The 15,871-nt window shown below is 47.3% G+C and overlaps 1 protein-coding gene across 22 annotated transcripts in view; it reads right to left on the bottom strand.

Moving 5' to 3' along the window:
• Nucleotides 1-15,871, bottom strand: part of mical3a (microtubule associated monooxygenase, calponin and LIM domain containing 3a) — a 98,045-nt gene that overhangs the window by 12,045 nt on the left and 70,129 nt on the right. For 12 of the 22 annotated variants that reach the window (XM_048257082.1, XM_048257086.1, XM_048257087.1 and 9 more), the window contains 14 exons: nt 14,475-14,670; nt 13,617-13,897; nt 12,386-12,475; nt 11,406-11,543; nt 10,613-10,675; nt 8,719-8,796; nt 8,490-8,603; nt 8,186-8,277; nt 5,690-8,081; nt 5,309-5,406; nt 4,938-5,147; nt 3,137-3,187; nt 2,071-2,178; nt 955-1,048 (listed from right to left, as the gene is read on the bottom strand). In XM_048257082.1, coding sequence (XP_048113039.1) covers nt 955-1,048; nt 2,071-2,178; nt 3,137-3,187; nt 4,938-5,147; nt 5,309-5,406; nt 5,690-8,081; nt 8,186-8,277; nt 8,490-8,603; nt 8,719-8,796; nt 10,613-10,675; nt 11,406-11,543; nt 12,386-12,475; nt 13,617-13,897; nt 14,475-14,670 — 4,005 coding nt within the window. The remainder of the gene's footprint in view (nt 1-954; nt 1,049-2,070; nt 2,179-3,136; nt 3,188-4,937; nt 5,148-5,308; nt 5,407-5,689; nt 8,082-8,185; nt 8,278-8,489; nt 8,604-8,718; nt 8,797-10,612; nt 10,676-11,405; nt 11,544-12,385; nt 12,476-13,616; nt 13,898-14,474; nt 14,671-15,871) is intronic. The other 10 variants (XM_048257095.1, XM_048257096.1, XM_048257104.1 and 7 more) reach the window with 7 other exon arrangements.

Raw genomic sequence — 15,871 nt, 5'->3', positions numbered from 1 at the left:
GTGCACCCTTCATTATGGTAACTCTATCCTATGCATACTGCATCCCGCACCGTGTATCTATTCCATGGTGCTAACTGTCAGTGGCATGGGGTGCAGATGATTTGGTTTGCTACTCCTGATCTACACACTGCTGCTCAACAATACTGATGTAGAGACGATGGGAGTGACAAAACCATACTTTAGAATCTGGGTGTTTATGTAATGGGGTTTGTTGCATAACCATCAGAGGGGAACCAAAGTCCACCCGGTCTGTGACAGTCCCTTGTCTTGCACATCAGCATGTCCTACAGAGCAGTAACAGGCTTTTTTTTTTTCTCAAGCCAATACAGAACTTTTAAGGACAAGTTGATAAAAAAAAATGATATTACCAAGATGTGTGACATAATGCTGATGTTCATCGCAGTTACTTTCTGCACTTAATGTAAGTAGCAGAAAATGACCATTAATTCAAGTCAATATGTGCAGCAAATATTTAAAACGTATTGACTTCTAATGAAAAGCTGACATGTTACCCATCGTTGGGTGGTACATATACACCGCACTGTATGTAAAATGACTTGCACATTTCAACAGCATTCTGCAAGACCCGTGTTGTTCACGCATAGTTCTGCCTCATCATAAACTGGCAAGTCCTTCTGTGTCTTCTGAGTCATATTGAACTGGTAGGACTATGAAGAGAATGCAAGTAAGGATATTCCCAATCCTCCACATACTTATCTCTCCCTCTCTGAGCCAAACCCAAGAGACTTAAATACAAAAAGACTGGCTCTACGCCACCATTCAGCGGAGTCTACTTTTCTTTCCGTTTTATAAGCCTGTTGCTAAAAAAAAAGTTTAATCCACAATGTCTGTGTAATCCTGATATCTATGCAATAGTGGATGGCACAGGGCTTGTATGAGAACAGGAGTCAGACTTCAAAAGGAAACGAGGGAGATGACGAAGGAGAAAAGTACCTGCTTCCCCTCGTAAGGCCTTCTCCACGGCAACCCCCCTTTCTTCCAGCTGTCGCTGTTTCTCTTCAACCTGCTCCAGCTGGCGCTGAATGATCTACAGAGAGGAAAAAACAGAGAAAGAAATACACAGATGGGGTGAGTTGAAAGTACACACACACACACACACACACACACACACACAGACACACACACACACACACACACAGACACACACAGACACACACAGACACGCACTCACACACACACACACACTCACACACGCACACACACACACACACACACACACACACACACACACACACACACGCACTCACACACACACACTCACACACACACACACACACACACACACACACACAGACACACACACACACACACACAAATTACAGACAAGTGACTACTGTAGTTGACAAAAACAAAGGTTTCAGTGAACTACTGTGTTTTCCTCTAATCCAGCTAATTTCTGTCAGTGGATGTTGCCATTCAAACTCTCATAAATTTGGGCTTTCCTTGAAGATATTAGTATGAAAATCTAGAGTGGTGAAGGGCCGACAGATGTCCCACTAGGTCAATAAGTATACCTGAATGATTGGGGATGATTGAGGTGATCATAACAGAAGGGTTGCTAACAGTATAACAGGAAACCTACATACATCCTAGTAAAATCAGCAGGGTAATGAATAGATAAAGAACAGAGTGAGATAGTATGTGGCTGGGCATGAAATATGTATCTACTGGGCACAAAAAAGAGAAACCACACAGCAGATAAATATTTCTGTAAGATCATCAGCCGCCAGGAGTGATGCGGCTTACTGGATTATTTATCCAAAGGATACCCGTAACATGCTCTGTTTCTTTGCATACACATGGCAAACTACATGCGTTTATATATGTTATGAGAGCAGGGTGTGGAGGGACTGCACAACCGCTCACCTCAGGTAAACTGATGATCTATAACATTGTAGAACTTTCTAGAACTTTCTCTTTTTACATGGAGTCTGTGTAGCTATCTATAATAGCGTTCTTAAGAAGCCCAAAGATCCATGCACCTGCAAATCCATGAAATGCATGAAATCCATGAATTTCAGAGCATTCTAGAATTACCGGGGCACTTACCTGGGCCCTGTGGAGCCTCTTGAGCTCTTCCTGTTTGGCCTGCCTCCGGGCGGCCTTCTGGACACGCCGCGTAAGTTTGGCGTTCAGCTCCTCTTCTGTGTATGTCTTCTACAAAAGGACGGAGAGAGTAAGGCGTCCATCAAGCAGTCCCAGAGAAAAAGAGAAACCAGCAAGGAACGCAGGAAAAACAAGGAATCCCCATAGGTCACCCCAGTAGAGGAAAGCCACAGAAGAAGCCTGCTGCACGCCTGACACAGTACACGTATTCTGCTGAGATCTAGTGAACTCACACACATACTAATCATAGTATATAGTAACAAACTCCGACTGCAAATGGTCTCTCAGTGAAATAGGAGCACTTTACTCCTAACAGGATGAACCTTTCTGGAATAGAGACTGACCTCTTTAGCAGACCCCCCTCAAGGGATGTCACCTTTAAATGCAAAGAGCATGCTAATTTGACCGCTTCATTAAGAAATACAAGAGTATTATACCGCATCGGGTCTCACTGGAGTTCCTGATGGCACAGATTGGTAGAACCCTGATTTGCAAAGAGGATAAGATAATGGCTAAAATAATAAAATGATAAAATAGTAATAATAATACACATCTTTGTGAGAGACACAGAAAGAAGACGCAGAAAGATCAAAGACAATGTGAGCAAACACAGAATGAAAGAACCAGAGAGTGAGGCACAGGACAGGACAAAATGGACAAGAAGGTTATCAATTTCAAAGGCCGCTGAACTCCTCAGACTCAAATATGGACCAAGAGCATAGTCTGTGGTCATGTGACCAAGACAGGAACAGTAGCTGCTCAGCAATGGAGAACAGCCATGTTGGAAAAGAGTCAGGTGACAAACATGAACTCAAGGTGGAATCAGGTATGACCTCCAGCAGATAGGGGGCGCTGTGGCGAAGACTTATCATGCGTCTGCAGAAATGGTTAGTTTAAACAATAAAAGGCAAAGATGTTGACCAGTTGAACAGAACAGACGAAAGGGGCGAGTGGCGATGATTCAAAGCATGCGCAAAATGAATGAACCAATGGGAGATGCACACACTACCTTGGTGGCGTAAGATCTCTTGAACGCCAATGCATGAGGAACATAAACAGACTTGGGGAGACAAAACAAAACAAAAAACAAACAAACAAAAACAATGGAGAACAAACACAAAACAAATGGTATGATTAAAATGGGTTAATGAGTTAAAATCAAACCACACACCAACACATGAATTAACAGTCAAATCACACTTAACCCATGCTAAATATACCCCATCCCCATAGCCCCAATGATGAGACCCATTCAAAGCATGCTAACGAACACAAAAGATGACACAAAAATGACTGATCATCAATCTCTTAAACAGTAGTTTCCCACATTTAAGACTGGACCAAGCATCAGATCTATATGTTCATAATGCATAGCCATAGTGTGCTGAATTTATCTTATGGCACTAAGGTTTTAATATCTACTGACCATTATGCTAAGTCTAATTTCTGTCATTATCAATCTTTCCCAAACAATTTCACAAAGACTGAATACAGACAAAGACTGCTACTTGACAACCAACAACTAGCCTAACACACAGCGAAATACAGCTATACTCTAATTAAATCTGTGACAGAGTCTAACACAAATTCACCAAACTGGACATGTCCACAAATGCTCCTCTAGCTATTACAAACCACCCAGGGCCAGATGTGCATGGTGGTGGAGTATCTCACGGTCAGCCAGTGCCAACACGGGCATATGGTGGTGGAGTATCTGACGGTCAGCTAGTGCCAAACGGGCACATTTCCAAACCAAATGACAATCATCACTGATCCAAATCGCCTGACATTTTACTCATTGTCGATGTACTAGTGATGACAATAATTCATCATCATTCTTCAATTGGGTACTTAATTAAGTGTGTGCAGATCTGAAAGATACATTATAGAAAGCTATTAGCTTGGCGTAATGGTAGTAAGTGTGCTACTGCAGATGTATAGATTGGCCAACAATATAATTTTCGTCTTTAACATATTTTATGAGAAGTTACTGTTTTCTGGCAGTTAAAAAAAGATGTACTCCAAGAAAGCACCAATGCTTCTCAGAGGTACACCTCGACACAGATACAATGGTGTTTGGCTACCTGCAGCAAAACAAAAACTTCTAAAACATATGCTGTAGACGAAAATAACATTGTAAAACAATCAATACATCTTGATATTATTAGAGTAAATATTTCGTAACCTACTCCTATTCTTAAACTTTCTTCAAGCATTTATCTACATCTGAGGAAGTAATAATTAAAAAATTATGATCTTGGTTTGAAATTCCTAGCGAATCATACATATGATGTGTTTGGAATACCCCAGCACCACGTGAGTAGTAATGAATATGGCCGCTGTGGCCTACTAACAAACTGTTACCAGAGCACACGGGCACAGGGTGGCGGGGTGCGAAGCTTTTGGATGCCAAATGCAAGATTTTAACTCAAATGCTGAGAATGAGACTCAAGTGTTATACAACTATTCTGTATTTAGAGCCCTGGTCAGGAAACTCTTGCTTTCGATAGTCACACTGTTTTTGTTTGTTTAGTTTAGTTATGTTTTTTAATAAAAGAGGTAAGACCCATGACATGCAGTATAGCACAGTTTTATACTGACAGCCTGGAGTCAGACCATAGTCAGATAAAATAGAGGTCAGACAATAAAAAAAGGTCAAATATTCAGGGCACATTCTGAGCTGAGGATAGAATGAGGAAGTTTGAATGAACTATATTCTCTGCTGCTTGAGTCCCATTTCTGCTGCATTCGGTGCTTCTGTTAAAACTCCAAGAACTGTCGTCCCTCACGGCTGTGCAAAACCGAAATACCTCGTCCTCATTTCCTCTCTCCAGCTCTGGGATGATATCCCTGTCTCTTCCCTTCTGCTTAACTCTCACATTTTCTCTTTCTTTTGCCCTCTTTCTGTCCTTCATTCTTTCATTCTCCCTCAACCTCTCTTTCTCCTTCTCTCTCTCCTCCTTCTCCTTCATAGCATCTTTTTTGAGGTCAGACACAAGGTCAAATATGTCCATGTGATGCTAAAAAGTGCAAAGTATATGAAATCAGTTTTAAATGCATGAGGTAAATTAAATAATTAATAGTGAAAACGTAACAAATGAATTATCAGCCAGAAAGACATTTTATCAGGTAAAAAAAGGCAGAAAGACAAATCAGTTATGACAAAAGTGATGGAACTTACGTCTGCTTTGGACTTCTGGGACGAACGTTCCAGAATATCATCGCATGAGATATCAGAGTCTTCAGAGAAGCTCAAGTTCTTCCGCAACTTCAAGTCCGCTGCAGAAAAAATATCTATATATGAACAAACTCTCATTTTCTACAATTCTGATCTGACTGATCTACCTGTAATTGAACAATCTGAGGGAAAGGCTGAAGTAGAGATTGAAAAGAAAGGTATGAGAAATTGAATACCAAAAAGAGGGATAGTATGCCACTTTCAGCATACTGTAACAGTATAAACTGTGCTAAAGCTTTGTTCTCCATACCACAGATATCACTTTAACAGTCTGAACTGCTTTCAGCATGCTTTAGACAGACCCAGCCAAAGAAAGCTTCTCACCTGCTGACCGTTCCAGCGCGGGGCCCTTCTTCTTCCCCGAGTCAGTAGTGGTGCTGCTGGACGATGGCGTGCTGGGACAGGACTTGTCCTCCTTCTTCTTCTTGTCCTTCTTGTACCCCGAGAACACGGCCTTCCAGAGGGACTTGTGTTTGGGCGGCGTGTCCTCGGACCCAGAGCCCCTGCCCTCGCCCTTGGACTTCTTCTCCTTCTTGTTCTTGCGGGGTGAGAAGAGCGACGACCGCTTCTTGCTCTTGCTGCCCGCCGAGCTCTCGGACGACGCCACGGAGCTTTCCTGGCTGCGGCCCGAAGGCGTGGTGAAGAAACGCTCGGGGAGCGTCTCCGCCTGCTTCTTGGACTCGAGCGACTCGACAGCGGTCATCTTGGGCGAGCTGGAGCGCTTTTTCTTGTGCTTGCCCGTCGTCTCTGACACGGTCCAGGCCACCTTGGCGACGGCGCCCTTCACAGTGTCCGACTCCTTCATCTTGGTCAGCTGTTTGGTCATGGCGTCCTTTACCGCCTCGGGCTCCTTCATCTTGCTCAGCTGCTTGGCCATGGCATCTTTCAGTACCTGGCTCTTCACGGACTTCTCCCGAGCCCTCATCCGCTCCTCGGCAATCTCCTTGGCCTCGGGGGAGATGTGGGTGGGGGTCTTGACCGTCGGGCTCGGTCTGCTGCCCGCCAGGTTGCTGGGGATGTTGGGCTTGCCGTTCTCCATGGCCAGTGCCAGGTGGAGGGGCGGCCTGCTGCTGCTGCTGTCCTTTTTGCTGGTGGGCGGCGTGAAGAAGCGCTCGTTGGCGCTGGTCTCGGGCGTGCGGTCATCGTACGTGTCCTCCACGTCGTCGGCGAAGGGGATCTCCTCCACGCTCTCGGCGAAAGACTTGCGCGCCTGCTCGCGCCGGGGCTTGACGTCACGCCGCATGACCACGCACGAGCCCACTGGGCCGGTCCTGGGGGCCGGAATGGGCGTGGTGGTGGTGTTGGCGGCGGCGGCGGCAGTGGGGACAGAACTGGACCGGTCCCTGGGGGTGGAGCAGGACACTGGAGGAGGAGGAGGAGGGGGAGGGGAGCTTGTCCTGGCGTCCAGCTGACCGCGGGTCTTCTCCAGGCCCGTGGCGTCCGTCTCCCCCAGTGGAAGGCCGTCCCACGTCACCTTGTGCTTGAGCGTGGCGGGCTCCTCGTCGGGGGGCGGCGGAGGGGGCGGGCTAGAGGGCGGCGTGAGCAGCGTGGAGTCGGAGGCGCAGGAGACGCTGGCGCTGTCGCTGGTGGCCGTGCCACTGCCGTTAAGGCCCAGCCCCGAGCTGCTGCTGGGCTCGCGGCGCTCCGACGGAGAGCGGCTGTTCTTGGTCTCCGCCGGCGAGATCAGCTGACCCTCCAGGGTGATGTTGAGCCGCCGGATCACCGAGCGACCGCCGCCGTTGGGGAAACTGGGGCGCAGGTCCTCCAGCGCCTGGGGCACTTCGGGGGTCCGGGGCTTGGGGGTCGGTGGGGAGACCGCGGAGGAGGAAGAGAAGGACGTGGTGTCCAGGCCCGGTGAGGGGGCTGGCGTTGTCTCATTGGTGACCAGCACGCTGCTCCTCTGCTCCACAGAGCGAGTGCGGTTCAGAGGCGTCAGGCCCAGGCTCTTTCGGATCTCTGCGCTCTTCTGCCAGAACTCCTCAATGATGTCCTTCTTGGCCGGTGTGACCTCCATGGAGTCGTCCGTCTCGCCTATAGGGGGCGTGAGAGGAGTGGTCGAGGCCGCCTGCGGAGTGGGTTTGGACGCCGGGGTGGAGGTGGCGGCGGGGAAGGGCTGGGTGCGGACCGGAGAGGAGGAGGAGAGGGGAGAGGAAGGGTCCTGACAGGGAAGAGTCTGGGCGCAGATGGGAGACAGGGGATTGGCTGATGGAGTGCAAGCACAGGACTGGGGTTGGGTGGTGGGGGGTTTGGGGGAGGGAGTTTCGGGGAGAGGGAGTGGCTGAGAGCGGATGGGAGAGGTGGGGGAGGTGGCCGAGGCGGGAAGTGGCGCAGGTGAGATGGCAGCAGGTGAAGCTACCGCAGGCGAGACGACCACAGGTGAGACCGGACCAGGCGAGATAACTTCAGGCGAGACGGTAGCGAGATACGCAACCACAGGTGAGACTGGACCAGGCGAGATAACTTCAGGCGAGACGGTAGCGAGATACGCAACCACAGGTGAGACAGAGTCTGTAGGTGAGGCTTCAACGGGCGTAGTGACTGCAGCAGGTGAGGTGACCGGTGCAAAGAGCGCGGAGAAGACCGGACTCTGTGGCTGGAGCTGCGGAGACTGCGATGGGGTGGGCAGTTCGGCGGCGTCTGTACGAAAGACCTCTGGGAAGAAGCGCGCGCCAGGCGACATCACAAACACCGGCACCGGTGGGGACTTACCGTGCGCCTGCAAACACAAATCACAGAATAATCCATTTTAAAAGCCGGCTGGAAAGAGATCTCCATAACACAGAACTCAAAGGTCATAAATCAGAGGCCCACTTGACGTACATGTACCTCCCCTAACTCCGGCTGAGGGGCTTTTGGTATTGGTGAGAGCACAACATCAACAACCAGCTGCTTCGGACTCTCCGATGTTTGACCTATGGAAAAAAAACATGAAGTGATTATTTACATTTCTGATGCTAAGGAGTATCTGACAATGATCTAAATTGATGTTGTCTATAATATGCTAGGTATGTATAGTATATCCTGTAATGGCTTTGGACAGGGTCAAGTTAAGCATAAAATCACATAATGCTTACAAGCAAGCAAGCAAGCACACGCACACGCACACACAAACACACACACACACCTAGGCTGGAGACTCTTCCCAGGCTCTCTGGTCGGCCAGGCTCCTCAGGCATCTCCTCCTGGTCAGGCGTCTGATGCAGACGAGCCTCGGCCTCTGCGTCTGATGGGATGTCATCTGCAGACACACACACACTTTCACCTTTACTTATCATTTATACACACACACACACACAAAACAATGCATACACACACACACAAACCCCCTGCACATCAGCATAGAAAAAGCTCACCATAATCGCGCTCCGTCCCTGGCTCAATGTTGAGGCTCCCTGCCTCCGCCTCTGGGTCCTCCTCCTCCCCACAAGTCTCTGGGGTCACAGGAAACCAGACAGTGAGAAACGGGAAGCAGGAACTAGGAGGACCCTGACTGACTTTTAACAAACCTCTCAATAACTAATTAAGTGACTTGATATCAATTTATGAAGGGAATATTATGCAACATGTTTTACATCTACAGTATACCTAAATGGTTATGCACTGCACTGCAAGCTGCACACACATCTATGGTAGAAACTGATTGAACTGAACTGTGTGATATACATAGTATGAGTGATGGCAAAATATTTATGCAGAGCACAAGATACAGTAAGTAGCAAACAACATGTTAGTGAAATGATGTTGTATTGTTAACACACAAAGAGAAAAACAATGAGTTCATGGCAATAGGCAAACAAAAGGGAGCAGACACATGGCATTAGTGGTTAGAGACATGCATTTATCCATTTTCACACATGGGTCAAATGGACTTGGCTTGGGTTGGCTTGGAGATCAGCACCTGTTAATGAACTCTCTACTCAAACAGACTCATCCTTACAGCATACCCAACCATCCTCTCCCCACGTCCAGGAGGGGGAAGCCAAAGGACAGGTGGAGTGGGAGTGGGAGGGCAAGTCCCCCCCCCCCCAACATGTATGCAAAACATCCCAGTAAACCTGAATAATGTGAGGTTGTGCAGACACATGTTTCTCTTACGGTTGAGAAACATCCCCATTCACAGATAATCAGATTTTCATAACGTAAAGGACTTTTAGCAGGAACTGTTAAGAAAGCGCTCATGCAGGCAGGCAGACGCAAGGGGCCAAAAGCTGGCCTGTTATCTTGGAGCAGCCCGCTATCTTATCTCTGATCTTGTCCAGTAAGCTGCCCCTGAGACCAGGACAGGAGTGCTAACACTGGCCTACTGAGATGGATGTCAAGACTGTGATTACTGTGCCCATTCCGTATTAGCAGGGGCTTTCCGAAGCCACTTGCATCAATTATATTACATTGTTACATCACTGTTACATTGTCCCCAGAGCAACTCAGGGTTAAGTGCCTTGCTCAAGGGCACAACGGGTGAAGCTGGGAATTGAACCCACAACTTTTCTGGCTCCTGCATGCTAGCCCAGCTCCTTAACCACTATGCTACGGCCGCCCCTTTCCTTTCCTCCTCTGAAAGCTTGAGCAAGAGCCAGGTCACCATGATGAACCTACAGCAAAGAATTGCATACATGAGCTTGGAACGCACTACAGAGGACTACCAAAATGAATACAATTCATAGTGAAATTGGGCAAATGCCTGATTAAAAGTTAAGTTCACTGTTGCAGTGACATAGAGTTGTGTGTGTTCATTTAGCTGGATGTTTATTCTAATGTAGGACATTTAAAAACACAGATTTCCTTACATGCTCTTTGTCTAAGTCCCTTTTAATTTCCTGTCAACTAAATAAGTCTGGCATCTGATGCTCATGAACTTTCAGTGCTCTGGTATGCTCTGCTATAAGGGCTGATGCGAAGCAGCTTGCCTTGTGAGGCATCATCATGCGTTGTCAGCCTAGCTTGAGTGTGTGTGTGTGTGTGTGTGTAGTTTAAGAGAGTGTGTGTTGAGTGTCGAGGAACAGAGGCAACCACAGCATTGAAGCTGAAGAATGAAGATTGGGGATGCAGATTTGTCCTGTGGTGCAGGAAGCATGCGTAAGTGATTGATTGAGTGTGTGTGTGTGTGTGTGTGTGTGTGTGTGGCCAGAAGAAAAGAGCTGATGCAGCATGCTTATACAGTACTGTAGTGTGTAAGTATGAATGCATGAACGTGTATGTGTGTGTGTGTGTTTAAGTTGAGAGAGAGTATCCATCGCACTGCTCTACCTCCTGACAGAGAGTCCAACCACGCTCTCACTGCCTCATGACGCGCAGACGTATGGGAGGGGGCTATACATACACGCGCATACACACGCACACGCACGCACACGCACACACACACACACACACACACACACACACACAGACAGAGTGGACACACAGCCACATGCACATACACAAACATTCAGGCAAACGCGAAACACAAAAGGGGGAGAGAATGGTGGTGAGAAACTAAATCAGACACACAAAGAAAAAAACAACACATGGATTAAACACATGGATTAAATCAAATCAAACTCAATTAAATCAAATTAAATTAGGAGGGAAATAACACGGAGAGAACAAGACAACAGGCTGGCAGAACCAAGGGGAACATCAGCAGAACAGCAATCCAGTGTTACCCTGGCAACTGTCTCCAGGGTTGCGACCTCTAACCCTGGACCAGCACCAGTGCATCAACAAACAACATCAACAGACATGGCGGACCACAGGACACAATAAGAAGACAGCAAATGATTCAATAAAAATGCAACTTAGAAAAGGTCAAAGGGTAACGAGACACTTAACATCACACACATAGAGAGAAACAAAGTGCTGAAATTATTAGAAAGATGAAGGTTGTGTAAGCAAATCCTACAAAAACAATCTCACACACACACTTCATTCACAGTCCCAGGGCAACATACTCATGTAACACACACACACACACACACACACACTGTGAGGGAATCCTGCCTGGTCACCATCCTCGCCCTCACACACTCCCCTTCCGCGTGTGGCACACCTGTTGGTGTGTTACCTGTGGGCTGGGAAGGTAGGGAGGAAGTAGAAGGCCCCTCCTGACCACCCTCTAAGGGGGTGGGCGTCCGGCACAGCTCCTGGGGGACAGCCAGAGGGTCCACCGGCTGCAGCGCTTGCTGGAGGCGCAGGTTCCTAGCTGTGGGGTGGAGGAGGTGGTGGAGGTGGTGGTGGAGGTGGGGTGGAGGAGGGAAGGGGCAGTGGATGTTTGTACATGGTTGGGAGGACATTATTTGGTTTTGTGGGGAATTTATGGCAAGGATTTGTGGCATTTTGGATATGTGAGATTTTGAATGATAGTGATTTCAGAGGGTTGGCCACATGTATGTGACATGAAGGACACACACACAGGAATACCATCGGACACCACAGACAGAACACACAGAGAGATACAGAGAGAGAAAAAGAAAGAGAGAGAAAGAGAGCACAAGAATGAGTACAGAGGAAAAGTCCCAAAATCAGAAATGATAACTACGATGGAAGTCTATGTGCCCAGCATGCACAGTCTCACTGCACACCCAGCCAGTAAGAGTCCAGAATGAGAAAGACACCACTGCTTGACTCAGATGAAAATGTTTCACACTTTGAACAAGCTGTGCTGGGGTTAGACAAGACTACTTCAAACAGACCATTCAATTATTAGTATTAAAATAAATAATATTAAAAAACAAACAAACATCAAAACGTTCATTGCAAAAAAAGTTTAAAATATTCAGAAGTAAATCTGGATTCCCTTGTCCATGCACAGTGAACCCCTCTAAATCCCAACAGAATACAATGCATGGAGTCAAAAAAATCTATATTCAATAAATTGATATTGAAAGAAAAATCACAGTAAGATAAACAAACCAAAGCATCCCAACGCAGCCAAGAGGAACTCAGGGTGTTGGGAACTGAATCTGGACAGGGAGTTATGGTGATGTTCTGTAGTTAGTGGGGGCATGGAGGGGTCACTCAGGTCGCACCCACAGGCAGAGCTACCTTTGAAGGTACAAATATCCTCTTCATCAGCCAATGACTCCAGCCACAGGCCTGACTGCAGCTCTCTCTCCCAGGGGCAATACTCCCCCTCTAACATACCCACCCACCCATCCACACACACACACACACACACACACACACACACACACACACACACACACACACAGGTACACAGACAAGGGCGTGAAGACAAACCATAGAAAACAGACCAACAAAACGAGGCAGGGTGCACACACACACATACACACAAACATACACATTACACACACACACACACAGAGGAAGGTGGGCAGTAAACAGAGAAGAGGGACAGACAAGGAGAGGAAAGGAGAGTGAGAAGAGAATGGTGGGATGATGAAGTCATACATGAGAACACACTGAAACTACAGCAAAGAGACAGCCAGGAAGAAATGAGGAGTTTTTAGACCGTCCCTTAATGAATCACCCCGCTTGGAGATGGCCCCTTAACCCTTAAAGGAGTACCGTCACACCGGTGTGACGGGAATGTTGGGAAATTAACATTGTAAAGAATATCTGGGTTCATTGAATTCAACATAGAATTTTGGAACCTTCAATTGTTGCGGAACTTAGAATGTTCAAAAACCTACACCTTTAAGGGTTAATCAGCTCACCACTACAGAATGGATCCAACTAGACCTGGAGCTGAAACTATTATACCCAGTCAGCCAAGGCGGTTATTCTCCCACTCAGAAGTTAATGTGCATTACAGTTGAATTAAGCAAACTGTAATTAAATTAGCGCCATAATGACACAGGCTTAATGCCATCCTCCAGATGTTACAGCTTAAGAGCTTAGAGTTCATAAAGGGTAATTGGTAAGAGTATATAAACTGTGTGTGTGTGTGTGTGTGTGTGTGTTCATAAAGTGTAATTGGTAAGGGTATAGAAACTCTGTGTGGGGGGTGGGGGGTTGGGGGGGTCTCTGGGGTTCAGGACTGCGTCAAGTGGAGGAGACAGAAGAAAGGAAGGATGAGAGACAGATGATGAAGACGAAGACTGGGGTGTCCATTTATGGGTCAGTGAATTCACCCTTTGTCCAGCTAAAGCGCAGAAACACATAAGGATATAGCCACAGACTTTTATTCCATTCTGCAGGACTAACACTGCTGTGCCGAGAGATGACCACTGGAGGATGTCCGGACAAACTGCTGCAAGAATAAAACACACACAGAACTCTTCCTGCCAGAGTGGAAACGTAAAAGTTGTTTTACCGTCGCTGGACTCGTCATCTTCGTCATCCTCCTCCTCCTCCTCCTCCTCCTCGTCCTCCTCCTCCCCTCCCTCCATGTCGTCCTCCATCTCTCCGTCCTCCTGGACGTGGATTCGGGGCCCCAGGCCGTTCCGCGTACCCTCGGCCTCGGCGTCGCTGTCGCCCTTCAGCTTGGCATGGATCTCCACGGCCTCCTTCCAGGGGACCCCGCCCAGGTCAGACGGCCCCGGCTGACGCTCTTCCTCCTCCTCGTCTTCATCCTCCATGTCCGACTCGGAGCTGCTGCAGAGCCCACATAAAAGACTTCAGTATCGATATGACATCACCTGTGACATCATCTTAACCATTATTGTATTACTCGAGATTGTAGGCACACTGTGCATCATGATAACACACATTTCTCACTGCGTATCACACAACAGTGCCAAGTAGCTCTCTGCCCGTTTGCCATAGTTAAATTCAGCGATGTGCCAGTTTTAGCAGCAGTAGTTCCTCTGTTAAGGCTGTGTGTACATGCGGCACGTGACGAGGATTGCGTCATCAACACGCATGTAGGGGGTTTTGTGTGCTTGGCAACAATTGGGACCACGCGTCAATGAAGCACATCTTCGATGCGCGCAAATTTGCACAGAGCATACCACTTGCTTTACACAGTTTAAAGGTAACGTCTGTGAGTTCTCCTCCATACAACCATAAAACCTTCCAGCCAATCAACATGTTGCTTCAGGAGCATGGGTGGGATGGGGTGCCATTTGATTTGCCAGAGCAGAAAGGCCACCTGCAGATTCACCAGAATCGCAAACTCTACCTTAAATCTTTAATTAGTCAATATTTTGATCAATGTGTGTGAGCGTCTGACCTGGATCCCTCCTCCACGTCTGTGGCCTTGTCCAGCACGCTGCTGAGGTTGTGCTCGGCCAGTGTCTCCTCGGGGACCTCCTCGAGCTCCTCCTCGCGCTGCAGCGACAGCCGGTAGTTCTCCAGCTCGATGCGCTCCGGGGTGCCCCTCAGACGCTTGGCCATGCTGGGCTCCCCGACCCCGTTCATCTCCGGCACTGTGGGGACGGGGGAACACGAGGAGGGAGAGAAGGGGAGCAGGGAGAGCAGGAAAAAGACAGAAACAGGGAAAAAGAGAGATGGAGAGAGAGAGAGAGAGAGAGACAGAGAGAGAGAGAGAAAGAGAGAGAGAGTGAGACAGAGGAACAGAAACAGAGTGGGAGAGAAAGAGGGAGAGGGAGAGAGACAGAGAGAGAGAGAAAGAAAGAGTGAGAAAGAGAAACAGAGAGAGTGGGAGAGAAAGAGAAAGAGGGAGAGGGAGAGAGAGAGAGAGAGAGAGAAAGAGAGAGAGAGAGAGGAGATGGAGGGAGAACCAGAGACAGAGGACACAGAACACTCAGCCTAAGAACACGCCATGTAGATGTAACAGTGAACACAACAAAAAAGAATGGCAACTGTCAAATTGTGTGAATCTGAACTGAATCAACTTTGTCCATAATACTTATGACATCCATAAAAACCACAACAGAATTATATTGTAGCTCCTGTCCTGTCGATGCCCCAAGGGGTCAGTCTATGTACATCCACACCAACATGGATTCCTTCAAAGAAAAGATGTCTGAATGCAGTTGCCGTGCAAACTCCAAAACTAGGAACAGGCCTAATACTAGCAAATAGAGCATCAGTTTTAACGCCGCCAAAATCTACATAAAATGCCTTCCACACACTGTATTAAGCCGTGAGCTGGGATCTGAAGAGACAGTGAATCCCTAGTGCAGGTAACACAGACAAACACACAGATTGTGATGTCTCTTTGTGATTTATTTAGGCATACACGTATCCTACACTTATTCACAGATAAAGTGAATATATTAGCCTTACATTCATGTTGACACATTATATACATAACAGGACAGTCATAGGTACCTTGCCTTTTTCCCATCCTAAGAAGCAACTCTGATCATAAATCTGACTGGAAACGCAATTTAAGAATTTCATCAATTTAATTTAAATCGTGTGAATTAGTTTTGGATTAAAAAGGCAGCGATGTGAGCTTGAACATGACAGGAAATAAATCAAACCAAATCAAATCAGTCGATGCACAAATGATTATCAGATTAGATCAATAGCGGAAACTATTTGTCATTCCACTTTTAGCCGCCACTATTTCAGAGTGCCATGCACGTTAACTCTGAAATAGAACAACTAAACTAACCCAGACCACTGTCCCTGTCCCTACCTATTATCATCTAAAGTCAT

Source organism: Alosa alosa, chromosome 11 (assembly GCF_017589495.1).
Source record: "Alosa alosa isolate M-15738 ecotype Scorff River chromosome 11, AALO_Geno_1.1, whole genome shotgun sequence".
Taxonomy (NCBI): Eukaryota; Metazoa; Chordata; class Actinopteri; order Clupeiformes; family Clupeidae; genus Alosa; species Alosa alosa.
This window is presented reverse-complemented; position numbering and strand designations above follow the sequence as displayed.